The sequence below is a fragment of the Falco cherrug genome, chromosome 2 (assembly GCF_023634085.1).
Source record: "Falco cherrug isolate bFalChe1 chromosome 2, bFalChe1.pri, whole genome shotgun sequence".
In the NCBI taxonomy this organism is placed as follows: domain Eukaryota; kingdom Metazoa; phylum Chordata; class Aves; order Falconiformes; family Falconidae; genus Falco; species Falco cherrug.
This window is the reverse complement of record NC_073698.1, coordinates 110,802,536-110,825,529: the sequence shown is the minus strand read 5'-3', so window position 1 is coordinate 110,825,529 and position 22,994 is coordinate 110,802,536. Positions and strand designations below refer to the sequence as shown.

General features: G+C 37.2%; 1 protein-coding gene across 2 annotated transcripts in view; it reads left to right on the top strand.

Annotated features, from left to right (window-relative positions):
- The window catches only part of GBE1 (1,4-alpha-glucan branching enzyme 1), a 167,290-nt gene extending 147,729 nt beyond the window's left edge, over positions 1–19,561 (top strand). The window contains exons 15-17 of one of the 2 annotated variants that reach the window (XM_055701155.1): positions 6,985–7,102; positions 8,865–8,927; positions 17,527–19,561. In XM_055701155.1, coding sequence (XP_055557130.1) covers positions 6,985–7,102; positions 8,865–8,927; positions 17,527–17,583 — 238 coding nt within the window. In that variant the 3' untranslated portion in view covers positions 17,584–19,561. The remainder of the gene's footprint in view (positions 1–6,984; positions 7,103–8,864; positions 8,928–17,526) is intronic. The other variant, XM_055701156.1, reaches the window with a different exon arrangement.
- The last annotated feature ends 3,433 nt before the right edge of the window (positions 19,562–22,994 follow it).

The following is a 22,994-nucleotide window of genomic DNA, read 5'->3' as shown; positions in this document are numbered from 1 at the left end:
TGATTAAATTATTTTTAATGAAACATTTATTTGAATCGTATTGGGAATTGTGGGAAATGTGATGATTCTTTCACAACCTAAGTTTAAGTTTTAGTGGATTGAATTAGTTTAATTAGTGCATGTAACACGTCATTAAATTTGCCTTTATTAAGTGGATGGCTTTGGCCTATCAGTATATTATAGTAATATATATCACTAAGCTGCTGTCATGTGTATCTTCTCAGATATGTTACCAGGTATGGTAAGAGATAAAGATTCCTGCCTCTCCAGCTTACATTTTTGTAGGCAGTCCTCTGTTCTGATGTCACTGAAAATATCATTCTGCTTTCAGCTGTTCTTTATTTGTAGGCTGCTCGCATAGCAAACCTTATTGTACTTTCATAAGAGAGGTGGCAGTCAGTAGGCGTTACAGTCCTTCTGGTCCCACGTGGTTTGGAAGGTCTTTTTCTTAACAGGGGGACAGTCGTAGCTATATGAAAAGTTTCAGCTGGCTTGGAGTCGGAGTCAGTTTTTCTTCCCTTTTACGCTACAGACTTCTCTCTAACTTACTTTCCTTGACATTGGGTTGCTCCGGTCTACATCTTGTTCTCCTGAGATGATGCACCCTAATGTGAGCTATTCAAGGACTGAGACCTTAAATTTATGTGAGCCTAAAGGTCCGTAAATGTTATTGAGCAATACATAGCTTATCTGTATTTGTATCTTGACACTTCATGTTACCATATACTGCTAAAGTGCAAGCAGGAAAAAAATAATGGAAAAAAATAGTTACTTTGTTACAAATGTTGCCATTTTTACATAGTGTGACACACCAAAGCATTGCAATGCTGGAGTGAATGAATGCTGGAGTGGTACACTTATTGTTGGTATGAATTTAGAGTGCATAAATATATTTGAAGTCAGAGTGTCCATAAGCAAATACCTGGGTGAGACCTGAGGTATTACAAATATTGTCATCAAAATGCTGCAAAAGTGTACTTTTGGGGAAAAAAAAAAAAAGGAAGAAAGAAAAAAACCCCACATCAATTCAGGCTCTCTGACATTTGCAACCTGCACCTAGAGCTTCTAATGAGCAAATAAGGTCACTTGGATGAGTCAGTGGCGGGCGATCGCTGAAGGCAGAGCCACCGCTTTGCAGGCTGCTTTGAAGTGTGGTTGTGTAACTGTCCCTGCCTGTTAGAATTCAGGGGGTGTCTGGCACCTGGAGACAAAGGACTTAATTCAGCATCCGCCAAATGCTACATTCTACCAAGGTAGTTGATAGGTTAAGGTTAATAGGCGCCGATAAGAAATACAGCATACTAATGTGGGTATCCGTCTTCAGTCTGCATAGCAAAAGGCACAAGTTTCCAGCACTGTGAGCCTGCGTAACTCTTACTGTGGCATATGCTATTGCCAATTTCTGTTTCATTGTACAAAAGAAAAAGGAAAACATCTCTATGCTCATGCTGGAATTTACTTCATAAATTATGCTCTTTCAGAAGCCTTTTCATGAGAAACAGGCAGCTTGAGCTAGCAAATTATTTCTGCCTAATTTGCTTCAGTTTTAAGATAGGTGAATAATCCAGTCCTAGGTCAGCTCTCTCTAGTTCTCTGATTGTAGGTAAAAGTTTGAATGTTAACAGGGGAACCATTAAGTTCCCATTTTTTTTATTTTTTAACTGACTAGACCCTTCTGTGGGGTAGTATTTGGTTCTAGAGGCCTGTCTGCAGTAAAACTTCAATATGAAAACCTTTCCTCTATTCAAAGTTAAAATGGATGAAAGGAGGGAGAAAGAACAGGAAAGAGGCTTAGAGATTTCAGAGATAACTCCTTTTCCCTTCCATAAGAACCCACACCATTATTTTTTTAAAAAAAACATTTTTTATGAAGCGTTGGAAGTCCCACTACAATTAAGCTATATATGTATATCCACCACCACCCCTTTCTTATACAAAGCTTGTTATCTTGGCACGGAAGTAAATCAACATTCGTGATTACAAGGCAATATGGATTTACACGTGTCTAAATTTATATTTGGTTTAAGCAGAAAGCATCCATATTTGGCTGAAGCAAAAAGACAATAGTACCCCCTTCCTCCCCAGTACTGTGCCATGAGTTGAGTGCTAAATGACTTAAACTATCTTCTAAATATCGTGAGCTCAAGTTCATCAGGCTGAGGTGTTTAATTAGAAAATTAAGCCAAATACTCTCTAATATGCTTTTTCTCAGTTGTAGGTTGACCCCTTAGTCTTCTCCAAAATGAGGAGTGTGCGGAGAGTAGGAACAGAGGCACCCTTCATCTGGAAATTAATTATGCTAGTTTTCTCAGTGAAATTCAAAAATTATTGAAAACAGAAGGGCCTAACCACTTCAAGCTCTTTACAGGCCTCCTTGCAGCTGTACTTCCCTTCATCTTCCCTGTGTTTATGGTGCATTTAATGACTGAGTTCTTGTTTGCCTTACTGTGTTTTAATAGCATATATTTTGTCCCTTTAGTTTCTGCATTATTGTCTTTGTATTCTTTTATGCCTGGCTTGAAAATCTAGTTTCCACTTTCATTAGACTTCATTTTTAGGATATGAGGTGAATGAAAAGTTTATTAATTAGCCATATTGACCTGTGGCTGTATTTCTTGTTCTGAATGCATATAAATAATCATAAATATGCTTATGTCCATAGCTTGCTTTTTACAAAATTGATTTCTTCAAGAAATTGCTGGTCTTTGGTATCCTTTCCCTTTTTTCGATCCATCTTAAGAATAATGAGTGTCAGTTCTACAGCTGTTGGTGTGCTTGGCTTTCCTTTTTCTCATTTTGTTTCTTGTCTTTGTTTGTTGCCAGGACCTCTTCTTCTATTTTACAGGTAGTATTTTGTCAGTGAAAATTGCTGTCAGGACAGCTTATCTGTTCTTGCTTTCTGTAGGGTGAATATATTCCTTTGGCCCTGGCTCATTACTGTTGCCTTTGACTTCTCAAGCCAGCTAGTGCCTTTGTACATGAAAATCATATGTCATCTTCATTGTCATCCTGGTGAGCTCTCCATCTGGACACTTTTTCCAACAGGTTTTTTTTTTTTACATACTTCTGAGAAACAAGCAATGAATAGCATACTCTCAATAGCAAAAGACACGTGGGAGAAAATGTAGATCATGGTGCCGGTAACTACCAGTGAAAATCTGGAGTACCCAGTCAGGATGGGGATTATTGCAATCTAGGTACGACTTTCCTAGCTACAAGTCTAATAGCAGAGATCTTGTCTTTCCTAAGGGAAAGTTGTCCACGGTGCTGACATCAAGCAAGTGTTGGAACAGGTTGCCCAGAGAAGTTGTGCAGGCTCCATCTTTGGATGTTTTCAAGAGCTTACTGGATGAAGCCCTGAGCAATCTGGTCTGAGCCTGTAGCTGGCTTCCAGAGGTGCCTTCCAGTCTGAGTTGATCCCATCCTATGACGGGATCTTTGTGTTCTCTCCTTTAGGCTTGCTCTTGAATACTGTGCCTTACCCTTCTGTGGCTAAAATCCTGTGGTAAGTGAAGGTCACCTTTATTGCTTAGGTGAGCTCTCTTCTCTCATTAACTTGCAAATTCTTAGCAGTGGCTTATCTGAATAGCAGCTTTGTGTGTTTTTTCTATCAGAAAAGTTCTTAAAGATGAATAAATGTTTAAAAAAAAAAAAAAAAAAAAAAACCACCACACAAAACCAAACCAGAAAAACCAAACCCACAAGAAAACAAATGAGAACCGTGAACCAAACCGGAGAAGCTATTTTTGTGTTTAATTTTCTAAATCAAAATAGTGCAAGGAAATTTGGTGCGTTAATGATAGGTTGCTAATCCACACTTCATAAGGGTTGCTCCTCAGTAATTTCAAGTCTTCTACATTATTGACTTAGTGACTTTTTTTAATGAGCAAAGTTGGAAAGTCTTGTATATTCAGCTGTTAAATGCTAGCGTGAGTTATTCTACATCGCTTTGTCAGTTTATTCAGCCTGACCTCTGAGAATCCATTTATTACAATATTGAAGATCATTCAGATGTATGCTCCTTCTATGCTAGCTGCTAAAACAGAGGACCCGATATACTTAATGTTATTTAAATGTATTTGATTTGTGATAGATGTTTATGTGAGTCAAACCAGACCATATAGAAAAGAGCAGTTTCTTTATAAATACTCAATAATCCTTACATTATTTTACAACGCATCAGTCGAAGTTCTTACCTGTTCTGCAAAGCTTTTAATTATGCTGGACCATCACCCTCACAAATAGCACTTGGATTCTTTTATAAGTAGTCAGGTTTGAGGAACAAAATACAAATTATCTTATTTTATGATTTGCATTTACTTAGTGGTGTTTTATGCATCATTAAAATGCATGAGATAAAATAAAAAATTGTGTTAAAATATGTATTTCAAAACATCATAAAAGCATAGTAATTCAGTAGTTAATGTGGTAGATAATGACAGCCTTTCCATTTCCAGCTCTGTCTATGCAAGTGTTCATGGCTTTTGCTACTCTCCTCCACTGTAGCGGTTGGGAAATTCAGTCAGAGCATCAAACTGAGCAGAAATTGGGCTTTTTTTGTCTCAGAGTACAGGTTAGTATTTCCAGCATTCTGTCACTGAAACAAGAGGGACCACTGCAAAGAAAATACTTCTATTCTGTGCTTAATTAAAATGCACAACTGTTTAATGTTTTCGTGAAAGTAGTCTTCAAAAGCCTCGATGCTCGTAAAAATCTGAAATGTGAAAAGCAGCTTTTCTGTGAGGTTTGAGTTGGAAGGCAGATGGGCTTGTATACCGAACTAGTTATTTTTTCCCGAGACATATATAATTTCTGAAGATCTTAAAATTCTTTTTGAGCCCATTATTCAGGATCTGGTTAACAGTATTTATGCCAGATAAGCTGTGTTGTGAGGTGTGGAGAGGCAGTGATACTAACTTTGTATTGCTAGAGCGCACTGCCAGACATACTTTTATAGCTGGGATTAAGGAAATGGGATAAATTGTTTTAAAATTAGCATATCCATAACAATTGCATTTGCTGTAAATAGTTCTGAGGGAATCATTAGAAATGTCAGGGCTTTAAGTAACATTGATACATTCTTAAATTTAATGTATTGTGTAGATCACAGAGGCAAAGAGTGAAATGCTTGGTTGCAGGAGACATTCCCGTCATGTTAATAAAATACACAGTGGAGTAGTAGCAGCCATTGCTGATACTAGGTTTGAAAGGGCGTCGGAGAGAGTAACTAGAAGTTGTAGTTTCTGACAACAAATGAATAGTAATTTGAATGTGTTTATAAAATAAAGGGGGCAGGGAGGTATATATGTAGTGCATATATAGGACGTTGAGGACTAAAGCTGGGAAAGTTTAATTTTCCCAGGGGTTTTTTTGTGGGTTTTTTTTTTTTAACGTATGTAATAAACATGAAGATTTTTCCACAGAATGTGGTGATCTGCTTTTTCTCCCTTTCGGCACCTGCCCTCTACAAATCAACAACTAACTTGGCAGTTCTGAACCTTTTTCTCATTTTCCTGCATATACTTGTGGGGGAGGGATTACTTAACATTAGTGATGCAGTAGCTAATTGACAGCTTTGCTTTTTTTCCTCATGTACATCTATTTTTCTTCTTCTTTGCTTTCTGTCAGCAAAAGCTGTGCAATTTTCTAGACTGAAATATCTCAGTAAATTTAGTTACTTTTAGGGTACTTTTTGTATTATGTCATGCTCCAGTGTTTCTTGTTGCTAGAGATTTAAGTCAGTAAGACTAGTGGTTGGGAAATTTCCTAAACTCATCTGATAGAGAGTAGTGTAAAAAGACTTAAAAACAATTCTGTTAATACCAAAATCCTTAGGTTTTTGAGCAGGCCTGTTCTCAAAAGGTTGAGCAAACACAAAAACCCAAGCAAAGTTTAAGAACGACTGACTTGAAAGAGTGTTGCTTCACTCTTCCCTAATCCTCATAAATACAAGTTCTAGCAGAACAAGGTTCTTCCATGGTGTGAAATTAGGGAGTCAGATTGTGGATTGTAGAGCACTGTTACTTCCCTCTATGTTTTGGGTGGTGGGGAGTGGAGAGTGAGGCTTTAGGTTGTAACTTCAGGAGGGAGAGGGATGTTTTAATTATGTCAAAGAAGAAATTCAAAAGTACTGAAATAATCATAAAAATTAAAACATTCTATTTTTTGTTGTCCCACGTAAGAAGAAACTGATTTTCAAATGTGTTAGCTCTTTAGTTACCCATTTATTTCCTTACATATTTCAATTTTCTTCTTTCAGCTGTTTTTTTATCTTATTTTTTGCTAAATCTGTTTGAATCCTTTTGAGTATCTGTACAGGTATTCCAGCTCATTACACTTTTTTAAATAACTCACCCCATTTAACAACTGAAGTCAGAATGTTTGTCTCTTAAAAGGTGGTCTTTTAAATAGAAGCTTTCTTTTGTTCCTCTGTGCTATAATATTCAAACCTTTCTGAAAAACTCTCAAAAGTTGTGGGCTTTTCTTCTGTAAAATTTTGTGCTTTTCTCATTAACGCTTAATCAGGCTATGACAGACTGTAAAATAGTGCTAAACACAGATTGCTTTTGACTGTCACAATTATGTAACTTCTTAAATGCAGTTCAAATCCACTAATTTTGTTTAATGGTACATTTTTAGTCTAGTTCATCACAAAAAGTGCTATGCATATCTACCGTAATACTGTAAACTTAACATTCGTGGAATATTCCAGAAGAGACTGGAAGGTACTTTCTTTACTAGGAGTCACTATGCTACGATGAATTTTTCAGGACAAAATGACACAGCTTCTGTATATTCGGTATGTTCTTTCCACTCTAAGTTTTCTTAGATTTTTTTTTTTCGTTGTTATTTGTGCTTTATATTGAGTATATTAGCATGACTTATGTTGCAGCAGTTCTTCTTCTTCTAGTTTGTTGTTTTGGGTTTTTTTCTTTATTTCCCATTTAACAGTAATTTGGCATATTCCTTAATGGTTGTTTCTAAGTATAAAATCCTTCTGGATTCTGATGCTGCAGAATATGGAGGACATCAAAGGCTGGACCACAGTACAGAATACTTCTCTGAAGAATATCCTCACAATTATCGACCTAATTCACTTATGGTAAGTAAGGTTGTTTTTGGGGGTGTGTTTTATTCTATTTTTGTCTGAATAACTTTTGAAATGCAGTGCTTATTCCAAGAGTATTTGGGGGGATGGGTGGGTTTTTTAAAATTTTGTTTTCTGAAATTAGCCTTTTTATGAATACAGTAGAGATTACAATGTTATGAGTTGATTATGACTGATAATGTTAACTGATCTTTTTCTCTTTTGACGTTACATTTAAATTTGCATGCACTCTTTTGGCACGCAACATTCCTTGCCAACATGCATGAAAACATTCTAATATGCTTTTGAATAGTCATTTTTAATGATGTTTTAATCATAATTTGCTGTATTTTCATGTCTGAGAAACTCCATCTTCATGCTTGCTTTGTGATTTAAAGCTCTGTAGAAACTGAATCTTGCATTGTTTTCTTAATATCATTTCCCTAACTCCATAAACACAAATTAGAGCAAATTATGTGTTTGCCAGCTGGCTTTCTCCTCCTCAGTTTACAGAAAAACTTTGCAAAATGTAACAGAACTACTCTGTTCACATCAAGAATTTCCAGTCCTGAAGTGGTATGAATAGCATATAAAGACTTTCCCACAAATCACTTCAGTTGAAGTGGGAGGCATATCCTTACGTACAATTTCTGTTAGCTGAGATGGTGACTAATAAAAAATTTACCTTTTCAAATTACTCTTCAAATCATAATCACTTATCACAAGTAACAATTTAAAAATGTTGTTTTTCCCATTCTTTATATATGTGTATGTGTACACCTATTTCCCATTATTTCTGTATGTATGTGCATATATTTGTGTGTATATGTTCACAAGCACAACAGAATAAAATGTAAAAAGGTAATGAATTAAGGCTGACCACTGAGAAAGTTCTGAGAATGCTTATATTGCTGACTAGATTTTTCATAACTAAAACATACACATGGGTGAAAGGTCATTATCTCTATGCCTGGGTATATTTATATACATAAACATCTATAAATAAGTTATACAATTTTAACAGGCTACAAAAAATGGACTCTCTGCACTGATTTGTGTGGACCACTCCTCTTCCATGACAGAATGGAGACATCAATTCCTAGTGTCACATCTTAACGTCTCTCATGAGATCTAAACTCCTGAGATTTATTGTCACTTTTAATCTCTTTCTCTCTCACACTTGCTATTTCGTTGTATTCAGGGCATTGGTATTTCTCTCATTTGCTTGTTTTAAAATAGTGTCGTTAAATGAAAGAATTCCTGTGCCTTCATCATGCTTGTGTAAAGGTTCTTGGGAACATTTTTTTTTTGTGAAATGTCTGTGTGTGAAAGTGCCCTTGTAGCATGGGTAGGTTTCTGTGCCCATTTGTACACAGACTAAGGCTCTAAGATTTCATTCCTGAAGATTACGTAGCAAATTAATGCTTCCAGAATTCTTGCTTCATGTGTCCAATTTAAATACCTTGCTTTGGTGGTTGGAGAGCATCTTAATTTTTTTGCCACTAACTTAACTTTTGCAGTCCAATTAACTGTAATTTGGAATGTATATTTCATATTTAGAATCTTAGATGGTGAGTGCGAGTCATTCAAGACAGAAAAAAAAATGCATCAAGATGTGAAGATGCAATTTACTAGAAGCATGTGGAAGATAAGGCATGTGACAAGTAAAGCAACAAATGCACATTTGCAGCATAAACTGTGGCATGGCAATCGCACTTCTGAGTTGGAAAGAAACCCAGCAGCATGGGTCACGTTAACTTTCTTTTATGTCCTTCAGCAATCCAATTCACAGACCACCTTCAGCCAACACCCCAGAAGATGCCCCAAGCACCACATAGAGGTAAAATTCTAGTAAAAGGACACCAAGTAAAAGTAATTGAGGAAAAAAAACCTGGAAAACCTGACTAAATAGTTCAGCAGGATTGAACTCCAAGTAAGAAAGAAAAAAAGTTACAGTAAATACTTCCAGCTGCTATTTTACAACAAAATAGCAAAGTTTTATTTTAAACAGCAATTTACATCCCAATTCTTCAGTAAGCAGTCATCCTTGGGAGTTACTTTAGTCCGTTGCAGTTTCTAAGGTGCAAGTAGAAGTCTTCCCCTCGGATTTTTTTTTTTTTTTTAAATTTAAGATTTCACCCCAATAAACTCATAAACGTTCTTTTCCTGCTGTTTAACAATTACCTTATTCTTTTTACATAATGCATAAGACCTAAGTTTCTGGTTTCAAAAATGTTAGTTTCTCCTCTACCACAAACATGAACAAAATACTATTGTAGTGACAGATACACCTCCCTTAAGGTAAGTAAACACTGTCAGCAAAACATTCCCAGCAAAACATGACAAAACGAAATCACATGCAATAATTCTGCTGCTCAAGTCAAGCTTAAATAGCGCACAAATGTGTTACAAAAATAGAAGATTAGATGTGACACGATTCATTCTAAAAACATCACCTAATGAAAGAAATATTCAAAGTGACATTGCAAAATGAGAAGAAGGGAGATACAGAATTCCTGGAGCAAAGAACCCTGGCTGAAGAGGAGGCTGTGTAGGGACCGCTAGGCATTTCGCTGTCAAATATTGTTGATGAACAGATGATGATTCAGGTTTGTGCAGTAATGCTGCAGAGGACAAGATTTCAAAATCATCACATACTCCTTCAAAACTGTAGAAAAAATGCACAGAACATGTCCTTTGTAATATGACTGATTTAAATAATTATTATAATCTAATTTTTCCATTTCACTGCTTGCTCGGTTCTGGATTGTTAACAAGGATATGAAATGTACATAACTTTCCATGTAATCAAACTTTCTAATAACAAGCTCTTAACCACTTTGTCATTGTGAAAATAGACTCTCTTTACCACAGTTTTATTTCTGTTTACTTCTGCACTGTGGTATTCTCCTAATAGTCTTTTTTGAGGGATGTTCTATGGAAGTGGTGTGCTCTTTCAATGCTTCTATAAACTTTCAGGTTTGCTTATGTCTTATCATCTCTTTGCAAGATGCAGTTTAGGTGTTGCACACACATTTCACCTCCTCTCAGATCCTAGTGCCCCTGTATGTATGAAGTAGTTTGTCGATACCTTACTTGGCTGTTGTAGTTGCGTGTGAAACTTAAGATTTCGGGCTGGCAGGGGCAGGGAGGGAAGAACTGTTTCTTCATAACATTAATCGTTCAAAATGTTTTGTCAGTCTTTTCTAAGGTATCCGGACTTGACTGAATTTTACTCTAGTGGAGCTAGATATCAATGTGTGTCCTAGTAACTCATATTTTTGTACCACACCACACCAACAGTTAGGATTTATATATGAAAACAGGGGGGGGTTACGCTTGGATACTTTGTGCACCAACAGATCTGAGTCATAAACAGGGTAAATGGAATAATGCAGAGTATGTCGTGTCATTGGCAACGTAGTATGCAATTTAATGGGCAATACAATTGTTTTTTTATAGAATTACTTTTTCTGTAGTTCTTTTCCAATTATTTAAAAAATAAATTGATGTCAAAGTATTCCTTTCCCCCTGTCCCCAGTACTGTTTTTTTCTGATTCTCTATTTTTGGCATCTACCAATATAATCTTTTCACATTAAATGAAACTGAAATTACATAGTTTATTTTAAGGATATCCTTGTTGCTGGGTTGGGTTTCAACCTTGACCTTAATGTATACTATTCAATGTCAAAGAGCAACTTCCTGCTTCCTTGAGTCTATTGACAAAATACTCACATAGACTGAAATGATCTAAAAGCTTTTAGTGACCTTAAATTTGAAAATACTCATTTGAATAACTTTCATGACAAGGATTTATGTATTGAATTTTAAGGGACTGGTTTAGTCTTTAACTGTTTTCTCCCCTGATACGTACAGATGTACAGGTTATATGAATGAAAGTAGTGAGAAAAGTAACTGCATTAACTAGGGGAATCAGAGATACTTTGATTCCAGCCAGGTCTTTTGTTATTTTTACCCCTTGATGATTAAGGCTTACAAATTCATTTGTTCACATTTATTGATTGTTTTGACTTCTTAAAACCACGAGCGAGTGTAATGATTTCAAAGTTATTCTGTTAGTCGTTTTCTTTCATCCTATTTTATTTTTTAGTCTGCTGGTTTGTGTTCGCAAGGAGGTTTTGTTGTCTTTTTAAAGTACTGTTTCTTAACCTGAAGGAGTGCAGAAGGTAATAGAGAAGAAATTTTGAGATACAGCCTGTGCAGTGTATGGACTTCTTTTGCATAAATGAAGCAAGACAGTCTGAGAAATGATTTTCTGCATATTCATGCTGTACAGCTGTAAATTGAAAAACAAATTGGAAGGCAGAACTTCACATTATTTTAAGCATACCTTCTTTGTCATATGCGATATCTGACAAAATGAAAATCGAAATGTCTGGGGTTTTGTATAACAAATTATAGTCAGAAAGCAAAAACTATCATGTATTTTATTCATTGATGGTTAATTACATTCTCAGAATACTGTCAGTGTCTGACGATTAGTAGTGATACAGAAACACGAGATTGTCTAAAGCCCTCATTTTAATTAAAAGTTTGGGATAATTTTGGCACAGACTCTTGTGACATTGCCTTCTGCATCTACCAGCTGCAATATGCAATATGAAATATTTTTCCACACTGCCTGATCTAGCTCTGAGTTCTAGTAATTCTCCCATCTGTTGCAAAATGACCTTGAAATTATTTTTAGAGCTTGGTGTTTTCCAACCCTGAAAGTGGGATGAAGACTAGTCCATTGCAGTTCCAGCCAGTTTCAGTTGTGCTTGCACCTGGTACTGAATCTAGTCTGACAGATCTGAAAGTAGCAGTTGTCATTTGCAAAAGTTCTTGCTGGTGGGTATTTAGATACATTTGGAAATTGCTGTGTATTGTAGATCTCTCCCAATATATGTAAGGTGGGATTTCTGCTTATAGCTGCTGTTGTTCACAAGTGCTTCTTGTGTTTGGTATTCTTGTATTATTCTTAGCTTTTCTGATCTCTCATTGCTTGAAATATCTGGATAGTTACAGAAAAAAAGTACAAGGAGTAAGCATTTGTATGGCTGAGAAGTAGCTTGTATTCCTGGCAAGGAGCAGTAGTACCATTTGGTTTTTCCCTGTTTGTGAGATAGCCTACGTGAATGGACTGTGGTCTTGACAGACCGCTGTGTACATTGGTGGGAAACAGGTTGATCGTAATAAATCTTTTTTGTTTCTGTGTTGGAGTGGCTATAGTATTTTGGTGCCAGAAGCTTTGATCTGTGTGAGATTTGCCTAGTGTCAGACAGCGTAACTGCCTCATAGTTTGGATGGACCTGCAGTGTAAAAAGGTCAGAGGTGATGACAAAAAAACAATTTTGTATGTATTTGATTTATAAACAACATTCCCATCCTCCATCTTCCTCACTGTTAGCACATCTGCCTGTGCAGTCAGCTGCAATTATTTCACTTCATTCCTGCTGAGTACTCATTGAGAATAAAAAGACTCTCAACGATAGTCTGATGACTAAATGTTTGAACGTTAACTTTGTCAAAAATTTATATTTACAGCTGAGTCATCCTAAGCCTGTCCCAAACAGATCTGATGCTCTCCCTTCCCCATATTCCACTTCGCCACCAGAAAAGGCCTTGCAAGCCTTCCTGTGTGTGGTTTTCTAAAACAGTGGAGTTTGTGTGCCACCTTAGAGACCTGAGGTGCTGAGTAAGCAGCTGGTGTAGAAAGCAGACGGATGGTTCATTGAGACCATCTGAAGCCCTGAGTAACGCTGTCTGAGCTCATCACTGACCTGCCTTCACCAGACCAACCAGGCAGGCTGGGTCTCCTGAGGCCCTTTCCAAAGTGGATGAGCCCAGTAGGGAACAGAGAGCTGGGAAGGGCATTTAAGGTGAACACAGAAAGCCTGGAGCAGAGGAGAAATTCAGAGGATGGTAGTCTTTCCGAATGGTAGTAGAGACATCCATTGGTTAACTATGGATGTATCCTCTTTAGTATTCTGTACTTTGGGTTTTCACTTCTCTCCACGTTCATCAAGTGAGCCTTGTCAAATGGTGAAGACAATGTGAATGGGATAAAAATTGTGATCAGAAAGAAGCAGGTTAGAAGAGCAGGGATCAGTAGAACCGAGGCTCGTAATTGGAAGCGTATAATTCAGCAACAGTGTATGAAAGGGAGAAGGGAAGACAAGAATAAAGTTCTGAGACCTTCTTCCTAGGGTACAGAAAAACATCAAAAATGCTGTATCTTTTGATAATCCCTTTTACTGATGAATACCTAGGTTTCCTGTGAGGGCTTTAATCGGGACACCTCTATATACTTTTATTCTGCTTATCTATAGATAGGTGAGTGTAGATGTCAGGCCATGTACTACATATAAATATATATAAACCAGCTGGAGATCACCAAAGAGTGGCAAGATGATGATCCTTCAAGTATACTAATAGGAAAGGCAGCTTAAGAAGAGATGCAGGTCCCTTGTTGGAGGAGTCAAGCCTGTGATGGGTGCTGTGGGCAGCACGGGAGTATTCAGTGCCTTTTTTTACCTCAGGCTCCCAGGGCAAAGCTTGCTCTCAGACCCTTTTGTGTGCCAGTCTGCTACTGAAAAGAAAGTAGCAGGAGAGCTATAGGTTAGGGACATCTTATAGATGCTATCTATAGGTGGGATACACCCAGAGATTTGGAAAGAGTTGAGTGATGTGATTGCAAGGCCGCGGGGTATCATTGTGAAAAGTCTTAGTGGTTCAGGGGAAATCTCTGACAACAAAAACAGCCCAAAGGCTGTAGTGAAAGTGAAAGGATGGCTGAGGGATGTGTAGGCCAGCCTGCCTCTCCCCTCGGTCCCTTGAGAAGTCAAGGACCACCTTCTCGTGGAATCCATATCCAGGCAAGTGGGGTATATGAGATGGGTCAACCAGAAAGCCACCCGGGTTTAGCAAAGCCAGAAGATGCATGCTCAGCCCGATGGCTTTCTGTGATTAAATTACTCCAGCTGTGTGCATGAGGTTGCTGCAGGTGATGCAGTGATGAGACTTCCAGCTTTTTCTCCTGCAGCATTCTTACTTGGGAGCTGAGGAAATACAGGCTGGATAAGAAGATTGTTAGGTGGGTTAAAAGCTGGTTGGGCTGCTACAGTTTTTGTTGTCAGAGGCTCAGTGTCCAGTTGTTGACCGGTATTAGGGAGGGTGTCCTAGGAATTGTTCTCAGGACTGTTAGTGTTTGGAATCTTCAGCGGTGACTTGTGAATGATGAGACAGAGCGTTACCCTCAGCAGATTTGTAGGTGACACTGAGTTAAAGTGAACGGTTGATAAATTGAATGTTAGAGGTCCAATCCAGACACATCTTGATAAATTTGAGGATTTAGCCAACAGAAACTTCATAAAAATTAATGAAGAAACATTCTGCAGAGGAGTCCCATACATCAGTAAAGATTAAAAACCTACTAGCTGAGTAGCAGCCTGACTGAAAAGGACCAGGGTTATGCTGGATACTAGGTTAAATTGAATGGAGCATGTCACAGACATGTCACAGCGTGTCAGGACAGGTATCTTCATTAATACATTTCAGTGTGTTGAAATTCTCTTTAAATTTCTTTATTATAATGTGGACCTAAATAACTTAAAGAAAAAGGAGAGGAAAAAAACCTTTTACCTAGAAAATGCAAAAACTAATATAGTTGACATTTCTTTCAGTATTTAAGGAAGACAGAAGTGAGTAATACAACAGAATCTATACGTTTTGGCATCTGGGGATGCAAGCCTTTTATTGTATTCTATTGCGCATTTATAATAAGTACTGTATGTATGTGTTTTGATATGAATTAGAAAAGTGGTTTAAAATATTATATGTAAGCAGGGTTCCTAATCTAAATCAGAGACGTTAATTAAAATATACCTAATGTTACTAATTAGCTTTTAAGAAAGGATTATCCATGGTTTTATATATTTGAAAGTGTTTGAACTCAAACATACAGTAAGATGCTTGCATTTCAACTTGTCCTGTCAGTAATGGATTCCTGATGTTTTTTAATTGTGCCACTTGGTGGCAAATTGTAGCATATGGTTGGAGCACAGTCTGCCCAGTTACACCTCTGGACACTCAGGAAAAAGAGGAAATAAATTTAAACTTGTGGGGCTGTTAATACAGGTAGTTCCAGCTGAGAGGTGCTGAAAGAAAAGGGGTAATACTGGAGTGGAAAGGCTGAAGAAGTTCTGGGATTCAGGGTGTCTGAAGAGCAAGGGGTGAAGGTGAGAAATCTGGGCCGAGATGGCTGAAAACCCCACTGGGATCCTGGGCAGATAATCCCCCAGATTTCACCTTACCTCAGGAAAGGAGCAATCTTTCCAACCTCATTGGTCACGTTTACACACACACGAATGTTCTGTGTTCTACTTTAAGAAGGCCAGAGCGTATATACACTGTAGTATTTATGGAACTACTGTTGGGCTGATGGGAAGGAATAATCCCAATTCATTTGTAACAAGAATTATCTAATACTTGTGTCGTATTTTTCCTGTTTAAAAAAAATTACAGCAGTGGAATGAATAATTAATAGTAATATTTAATAATTATTAATACATTTAACCAATAATTAATATTTAGTCATTGTTCATGCCCTCATCGTTCTGCTGCTTCTTGCAGTTTTATTTAAACCTTAAAGATGGTTGCACTGACAATGAAAGGAATAGGTGAGATTAGGAAATTATGCCATAAGTGGCTCTTCTATGATTTAGCAAGAAAGCCATCAAGACAAAAACCGCTAAAACTCATGTTTAATTTGCCCAGGTAAGGAAAAAATAGTGAGCAAAGTAATAAACTGGCAGTTACATCTCGTTATGGCAAACAGAAAACATACCTGTCATCAGTCTAAATGCAATCATTTGCACAAGTTCAAAAATTGTGCTTAAAACAAGTTTTAAAATTCTGATTGGCAATGAAGTGGTAGCGAGTGGGATGCTTCCACACTGCTCTCAGATTCTCAGCTGATATAAATTGACTTTAAAGGGACTGGACTAATTTACTCCTCCTAGGATCTGACATATTATTGACCAGAATATAATTGAGAACTGCTGTGTCCTGTATTAATGTTAATTTTTGTTCCTTTAAGTAACTTTTTACACATTCTTTCTTAGAATTACTTGTTCGTTCCTTCTCCCTTCTCACTTCATCATACAAACCCAGAGCACTGAATTTCTCAATACAGCTTTAAAATCTGTCCTTTATCTATATGTTCTTTAGTTGACTTCATTAAGTGTTTCGTGCCCTGCACAGATTTGTAGATGCTATTTATCACTGAAACCTTAGGGGAAATCATTATGTTCGCTGCCTTTCAAGAAGCATTGGACATAGCTTTGTCTGGTTCAATGAAGATCAGCTGTTCTTTTCCTTTTTCTCCTTTTCCTAAAGCTTTTTGCTTTACTTCCGTGTTGTGTTTTGAAAACTATGAAAGCCTTTCATGCCATCAGGCTCTAGTTAGCAGATAACGTTGTTGAAATTGCAGAATATTAGGCATTCCACAGGGATGAAGGATAGTCTAAAAGAGGATGTTGTCAGAATGAAGCCAATAATCTTCAATCTTGTGTTACCTTTTATAATTGCATTTTTATTGACTTGTTCAGCAAACACATTCATACACTTGACAATTGATGGAGTACCATATATCAGCGTAATTGGTAGATAGTACATATCGGTCTTGTTTTCAGATTTTTGACTCCACTCTTCTTGAAAAGAATGTCATGTAAAATATATTGCCACAAGTTCTCCTGTGATCTATGAGGAGTCTTTTGATTATATATGTTTGGGTTTTTTTCATGGTAATCAGGAAAAAAGAGTAAGAAAAATGCAATAATTTAATGGTTAATTTTGAATCTGTCTTGGTTTGGGAGTAAGTTTTATTCTCAGACACTGAAACTCCATAGAAGCCAGGCATGAGAAGAATACATTGCTGTGTCATATTGCTTGTATTTACCTGTATGAAATTACATCACAGACCTTGAGGCAACTTTAATTCACAGCAGAAGTGTTGCAAAAGTGTCGTTTATCATTGTACAGTCCGTGGACCTGAATGTGCTCAGGTTTTTGAAACTGGTCATTGTAAGTCGTATGAGGCCCTCTACTGGTAGCTACTTGAAAACATAGCAAGGTAATATTTAAAAAAAAAAAAAAAAAAGGAAAAGAGGAGAGAGTGCAATGAAGCTGTCTTTTAAACTTTTAGATTATCTTGTGTTATTCACTCCTGGGCACTAAGCAGTCAATAGTCACGCTTTAAATGTGATTAATGTGACCCACAACACTGCACAAATGACAAATTATTAACAGCTTAAATATTTCACGTTGGGTTTGTTGTTTGGTTGTGTTTTTTTTTCACATATTGTTATATAGAAATTGTATCCTGCGAGGCTGATGTTTTTTTCAGCTATTCTTGTTCTTGTCATATTTTTACTAGGTGTACATTCCAAGCAGAGTGGCAATTGTGCTTCAGAATATGGATATCCCAAAATGAAGTTCTCTCTAACTATCACTGAAGAAGCAAGTCATAGAAGAAGTGCTGATACGCTGTACTAGTACTAAGTATAACAAAACTTGCTCTAAGGAAGCTTTCTGAAACTGAGTATAGTATTATTAGGTGTTTAAAATGTAAGATTAATATTCGCATATAATTGCAGAGCTCTTGACTTGCTAGAACCTCTTTTGAGGAAACTTTACAAAAGAGGCAGAAAGGAAAATGTTGGTTTTGTAGTTCTAGTAGTACAAAATTACACTTAAGATATTGCAAAGCAGCAGGTATTCTCTATTAAACTGTTGTTTACAGAATTTTATCAGGAATAACAAGAGTGATCCTGCTCCAAAGTTTGTAATTTCTTGTAATCCTCATTCTGATAGTGAATTCAAATGTTCATTATATATTAATGCTTCTTACTAAAAGTAAGTAGTTTGCTTAAATAAAACAGAAGTTTTTGGCTAAAAGGCAGCCTTAACGGTTTGTGGGACCTAATTTGAGGCTCCTCTTCTTCAATGAAGTCCAACATGGAATTAGAAATGTTTATCCAAATGGATGAGAAGGTCCTCTGAGAGTATTGTACTTAGCCATTTTTTATGTCATTAAAGTTGCACAAAAATGCTGAAGAGCAAAACAAGCAGGCGGGATTGACGGGCGACCTGCTGATGCTATTGTGTGTGTTGCTTATTTGATCCCAATAAAATCACTTAGTCTGTGCATCTCACTTGCTACAGCTGGAAAAAATGATACGACTATTTTATTTAGATGACTAAAATGTTCAGTGAGAAGAGTGTTTTGTTCTTACTGCAATGATACCACACTGGAAGATGTACTTAAAATGTAATTCTTCCCATTGCATTTATTTCACTAGCGTTAGGACCTTGCAATACTGATTTCACTATTTCCAGAAGCTGCCTTTCAGCTTGGAACATGATGATGTTCTTGCACTTTTATAACTTTTGAAACATTGCTTCTCATGAAGAAGCAGTCTCAAAATACAGCGATCAAACTAAGGTGTTTTTTCGATAAAACCAAGGTAGTTAATTATTGGAGTGCTGCTAAGATTATTCAAGTGAGTTCCTTCATGAGCTACAACTTTTTTTTGTAAAGAGTAAGATTTTGTATATTTGAAAATGTATTGCAGAGTATTCTGGAAAATTAATACCAAATTAACGAGACATGCTTTATTTTGTTCCATTTATTTAAAAACATATTTGAATTGGTTCGGAAAATGAATGTCTTTTGTACAAATCTGAATTTTCTAACTTTTAAAGTAGCCAAAGAGGAAGATGTCCGTGACCATTTCCAAGTCATAATTTTACCCAGTTTCCTATGTGAACCATTGTGTAAATTACTGAATAGTTGTGCCAACACTGAAAATTTATTCAACAGTTCTTGGAATGCTTACTTGTGGCTTACTTCTTAAGCAAAATAAGGGATGGAATAATGCAGCATGATGGAAAACAGTCTTTTGCCAAGTACACACTGAAACGACTTTATGAACATCCCCAGTCTGCTGTGTTCTGTGTGACAGAATTTCATATTGCAGTTGAATACTGTAATACTGTTTAGGATCATGCTTCATTTTCCTCTATGCCACTTTGATCATGGTTTGGTAGTGGGCTAATAAAAGCATTCCTGTTACACTAAGACTTTAAAGAAAATACACTGAAATGTTTTAGCAACTGGAACTGAATATCTTTTTTTTTTCCTAGATTGTTTTCCTTGTAGTGAAATAACGAGCAACTTCTAATACATGTTATATTTACATTGTATTGATCTAATATGTTTTATAGGGTGGTTTGTTTTTTTACCGGCACCAGTTCCAGGTTTCAAAATGTAATCCAAGGCAAGTGTCTGTGTCAAACTTTTTTTTTTATTATTACTTTTTTCCCAAGAGAAGGAATAAATGTATGATGTGAAGTATAAACTGTGTAAAATTACATGCAAAATAAACTCTGAGGAGGATAAAATAAATGCATATATGATTTCATTGTTTGTACTGTAAAAGCATTGCACAGTAGTCTTAACACCAGAGGAGAATATTAGATTTTGCTCCATCTTGAAATCAGGAACTTGTCTTGGTCAGAAAAAGTCTAATGAGATTGGCAGAATATTTGTCCTGTGCATGTTTTTCTTCTGTTTTGAGATAGATTAATAAAAGCAGACTACAAGATTTTCAAGATGAACATATAAAATATAGGAAGCGTAACAACTGGGATTTTTTAAGTCAACCTTCATTCTAACGATGGGTATGCTCATGCCCGTTTTGCGAGGCTGAAAAGTTTTCCCTTGCAATACTCATGAAAAGATAATTTCTTCCTCCGGCTCCTTGTATCCTGATGGGTTATGAAGAGGAATTCAGCTACTGCCGTTTCACCTTCTGCCTAGCACCACGCTCAGATTGCAAGACCTCAGCTAATGCCCCTCCTTACCGCTACGCACTGAGGTTTGTAGCTGCCTGTCACCATGACTGGTTGAAGTGTCAGACACGTTCCGAGAAGCACACGACTTCCAGAGCTTTTTTGCATGGCTGCACCTCAAGTCAGCACTCTTCAGTCAAATAGGATAGTTTAGCTCTGTCACAGAAGTTAATGAAATGGTCTGTGGTGATGTATCCCTGGGCACAAAGCTTTCCACAGAGATTCAGACATCGCGGAGGAACATTCTTTAAAGATAACCTCTCTTAGTGCAAAGGGCCAATAAGGATTTGTATTTCTGCCCTTCGAAATATGTACTTACCTGTCACCTGAAAGAACACTGGCAATTCTTGGTAGCTCTGGCCCCATAAATTGTTGCTCTGTGGTCTCTCTAACAGTCGATGAGAACTCAAGTGCATCCTCACCTGCCGGTTTATCTAAAGATTCGGGCTGACCTTCCCTCCATCAGGCATCACATGTGCTGAGTGGTTCTTTGTACTGAGTAATTCAGGTTCTCCAGGCCAGGTTATTTTTACGGTAACAGGCGGGCAGCCACTAGACTGGTGTATTCTATGAGCAGTAAGTTCTGATTTCCTGGCTGTTTTCTCCTCCTCCCACAATTCAAGTCTTACTGTCCTGAGGTTTATTTTGAAGATGAAGAATACAGAGGTTATTTCACCTTGGTGAGTACTTCTGGAAAACAGATTTTAATGGACAAACTGTTTGGCCTTTCTGTTTGGTTTTTGTTTGTTTGGTTTTTGGTAAATAATTTGTTAACCATTTGCTCTGAAATACGAGAACATGGTGTAGCTAATCCTCTGACAAAGGGAGACCAGCTGTATGAACAGTAAGATACCAGACTAGGCAAGCAATTATATGGTACTCGCACATGATGCAAGGTGGTATTTTTCCATATTAATCTGTCGCTGTTTAATATTTTAAACAACTTGAAAAAGTTTTGTTTTCACCAGTTATTTCATGACTCTGGGTTCTTAACTGTCTATTAATGGTTAAAGGAAGAACTTCCATTTTGTTTAAAAGTCTTCCTTCTCAGAACTCAAATCCAACTTTACTAGTTAAGTAGTGAAGGGTGAAGGTTAACTCAGTGAGCATCAGAAATTATTTCCTTTGACTTAAATAGATGAGGATTTTCTGTTCTGTATATGTTGAGGTCTGTGGTCTGTCTTCTGATCGATAATTTCTGAGGAATTTAAGTATTCAGCATTTAAAGAGTTCCCTTATTGACTAACATTTCCAAACTGGTAATGTTGTCATTGTTGGGGGGCTGCTACAGAGGTGAAGATGTATTTAAATATTTTCATACATCATACGTTAGCTAGGATCTGACTTTCATAAAGATCAGCCTGTAAGTGGCATCTTAGGGAAGTGATCTCGGCCCCCTGTGCTGGGTGCTGGTGGGGCCGCACCTTGAACCCTGGGTTCAGTTTTGGGCCACTCACAGCAGGAGAGACCCTGAGGTGCTGGAACGTGTCCAGAGATGGGCAACGGAGCTGGGGAGGGGTCTGGAGCACAAGGCTGATGAGGAGCGGCTGAGGGAGCTGGGGGTGCTCAGCCTGGAGAGGAGCAGGCTCAGGGGGGACCTTATCGCTCTCTGCAGCTGCCTGACAGGGGCTGTAGGCAGGGGGGGTCGGTCTCTTCTCCCAGGTAACAAGGGACTGGACAAGAGGAAAAAGCATCAAGTTACACCAGGGGAGGTTTAGATTGGATGTTAGGAAAAATATTCCCACTGGAAGGTTGGTGAAGCATTATAACAGGCTGCCCAGGGAGGTGGTGGAATCACCATCCCTGCAGGTGTCTAAAAACACGTAGATTAGGGACATGGTTTAGTGATGGACCTGGCAGTGCTGGGTTAATGGTTGAACGTGATGATCTTAAAGGTCTTTTCCAATGATTCTGTGATTCTCTGAGCTTTCTAACAATTAACATGAACTTTTTTGCCAAGGAAAACTCTGCACATGTGTGCGTTTTCACACCTCATAGTATATGGTGCAAGTGTTTAGAGGGGTTTGAGGGTGTAGGTTATTTGCTGTAAGAGAGACCTGTCTCTTATGCCAAATATACATTTTAACTCTCTTTAGATTTTAGAGTTTTATTCAAATTCTTGAGAGAAATGGCATCTTTCTGAAAGTTTCATGAGCATTTAAAAAAAGAATATTCATAAGTTTTGGTCATGTTTGCCTTTATAGAAACATTTTTTTTTCTTTTTGAGGAATGCTTGCTTTACATAGGCTTTTTTCATTTTTGTTTTATCTGAAAATAAGTTACAGTAATAGTGATAGGCTGACATATGAATGCTCTTATTAAAAAGAATTATATAAATCGTTGGGTAAAAATAACTGCAGTTGAATATGTTAAAAATATTCTGCTTACGGAAAGGTAGAAACAAAAGCTAATGGTGACTCATTAGATGAGACAAATTATGTTTTTCATGCCTGTGAGTACAATATGTACCCTGTAAATATAAGTAACTCTTGGATATTCATGGTAAATTAAAGCCTAAAATGAATTAGGAAAAAATGTAAGAACTTGTAGGCATTGAAGTAATAGGTGTCAGCTTAGCTGATATTTTTGCTTCTTTACAAAACTATTCTGAACCCTGAAAAAAGATCTAAGTGTTTAATTGAACTAGTTCTGAAAACTGTCTTCTAAGTTAAGACAGAGACAATAATTTCTCAGAATATTGGGGGGGATTAAAACTGATGCAGCAGTAATCACCCATGCCATTTGACTCCAAGATAATCTTCAGCATTGTTAAACACTGGGGGGGAACTCCCTCCAAACTTGCTTGTTTCTTCTGACTGTACCTCACAAATCACAACGCAAATGTGTTACACAAGGACAGTCTGTGATAGGATGATGTAAATTTAATGCACTGAATTTTCAGTCTTTGGTCAGGGTATGAGGTTTATGACAAAATACATACAGTGCCTTTAGAAAGAAAGGTATGTCTGTGAACACTGAAGAAACTGGGCT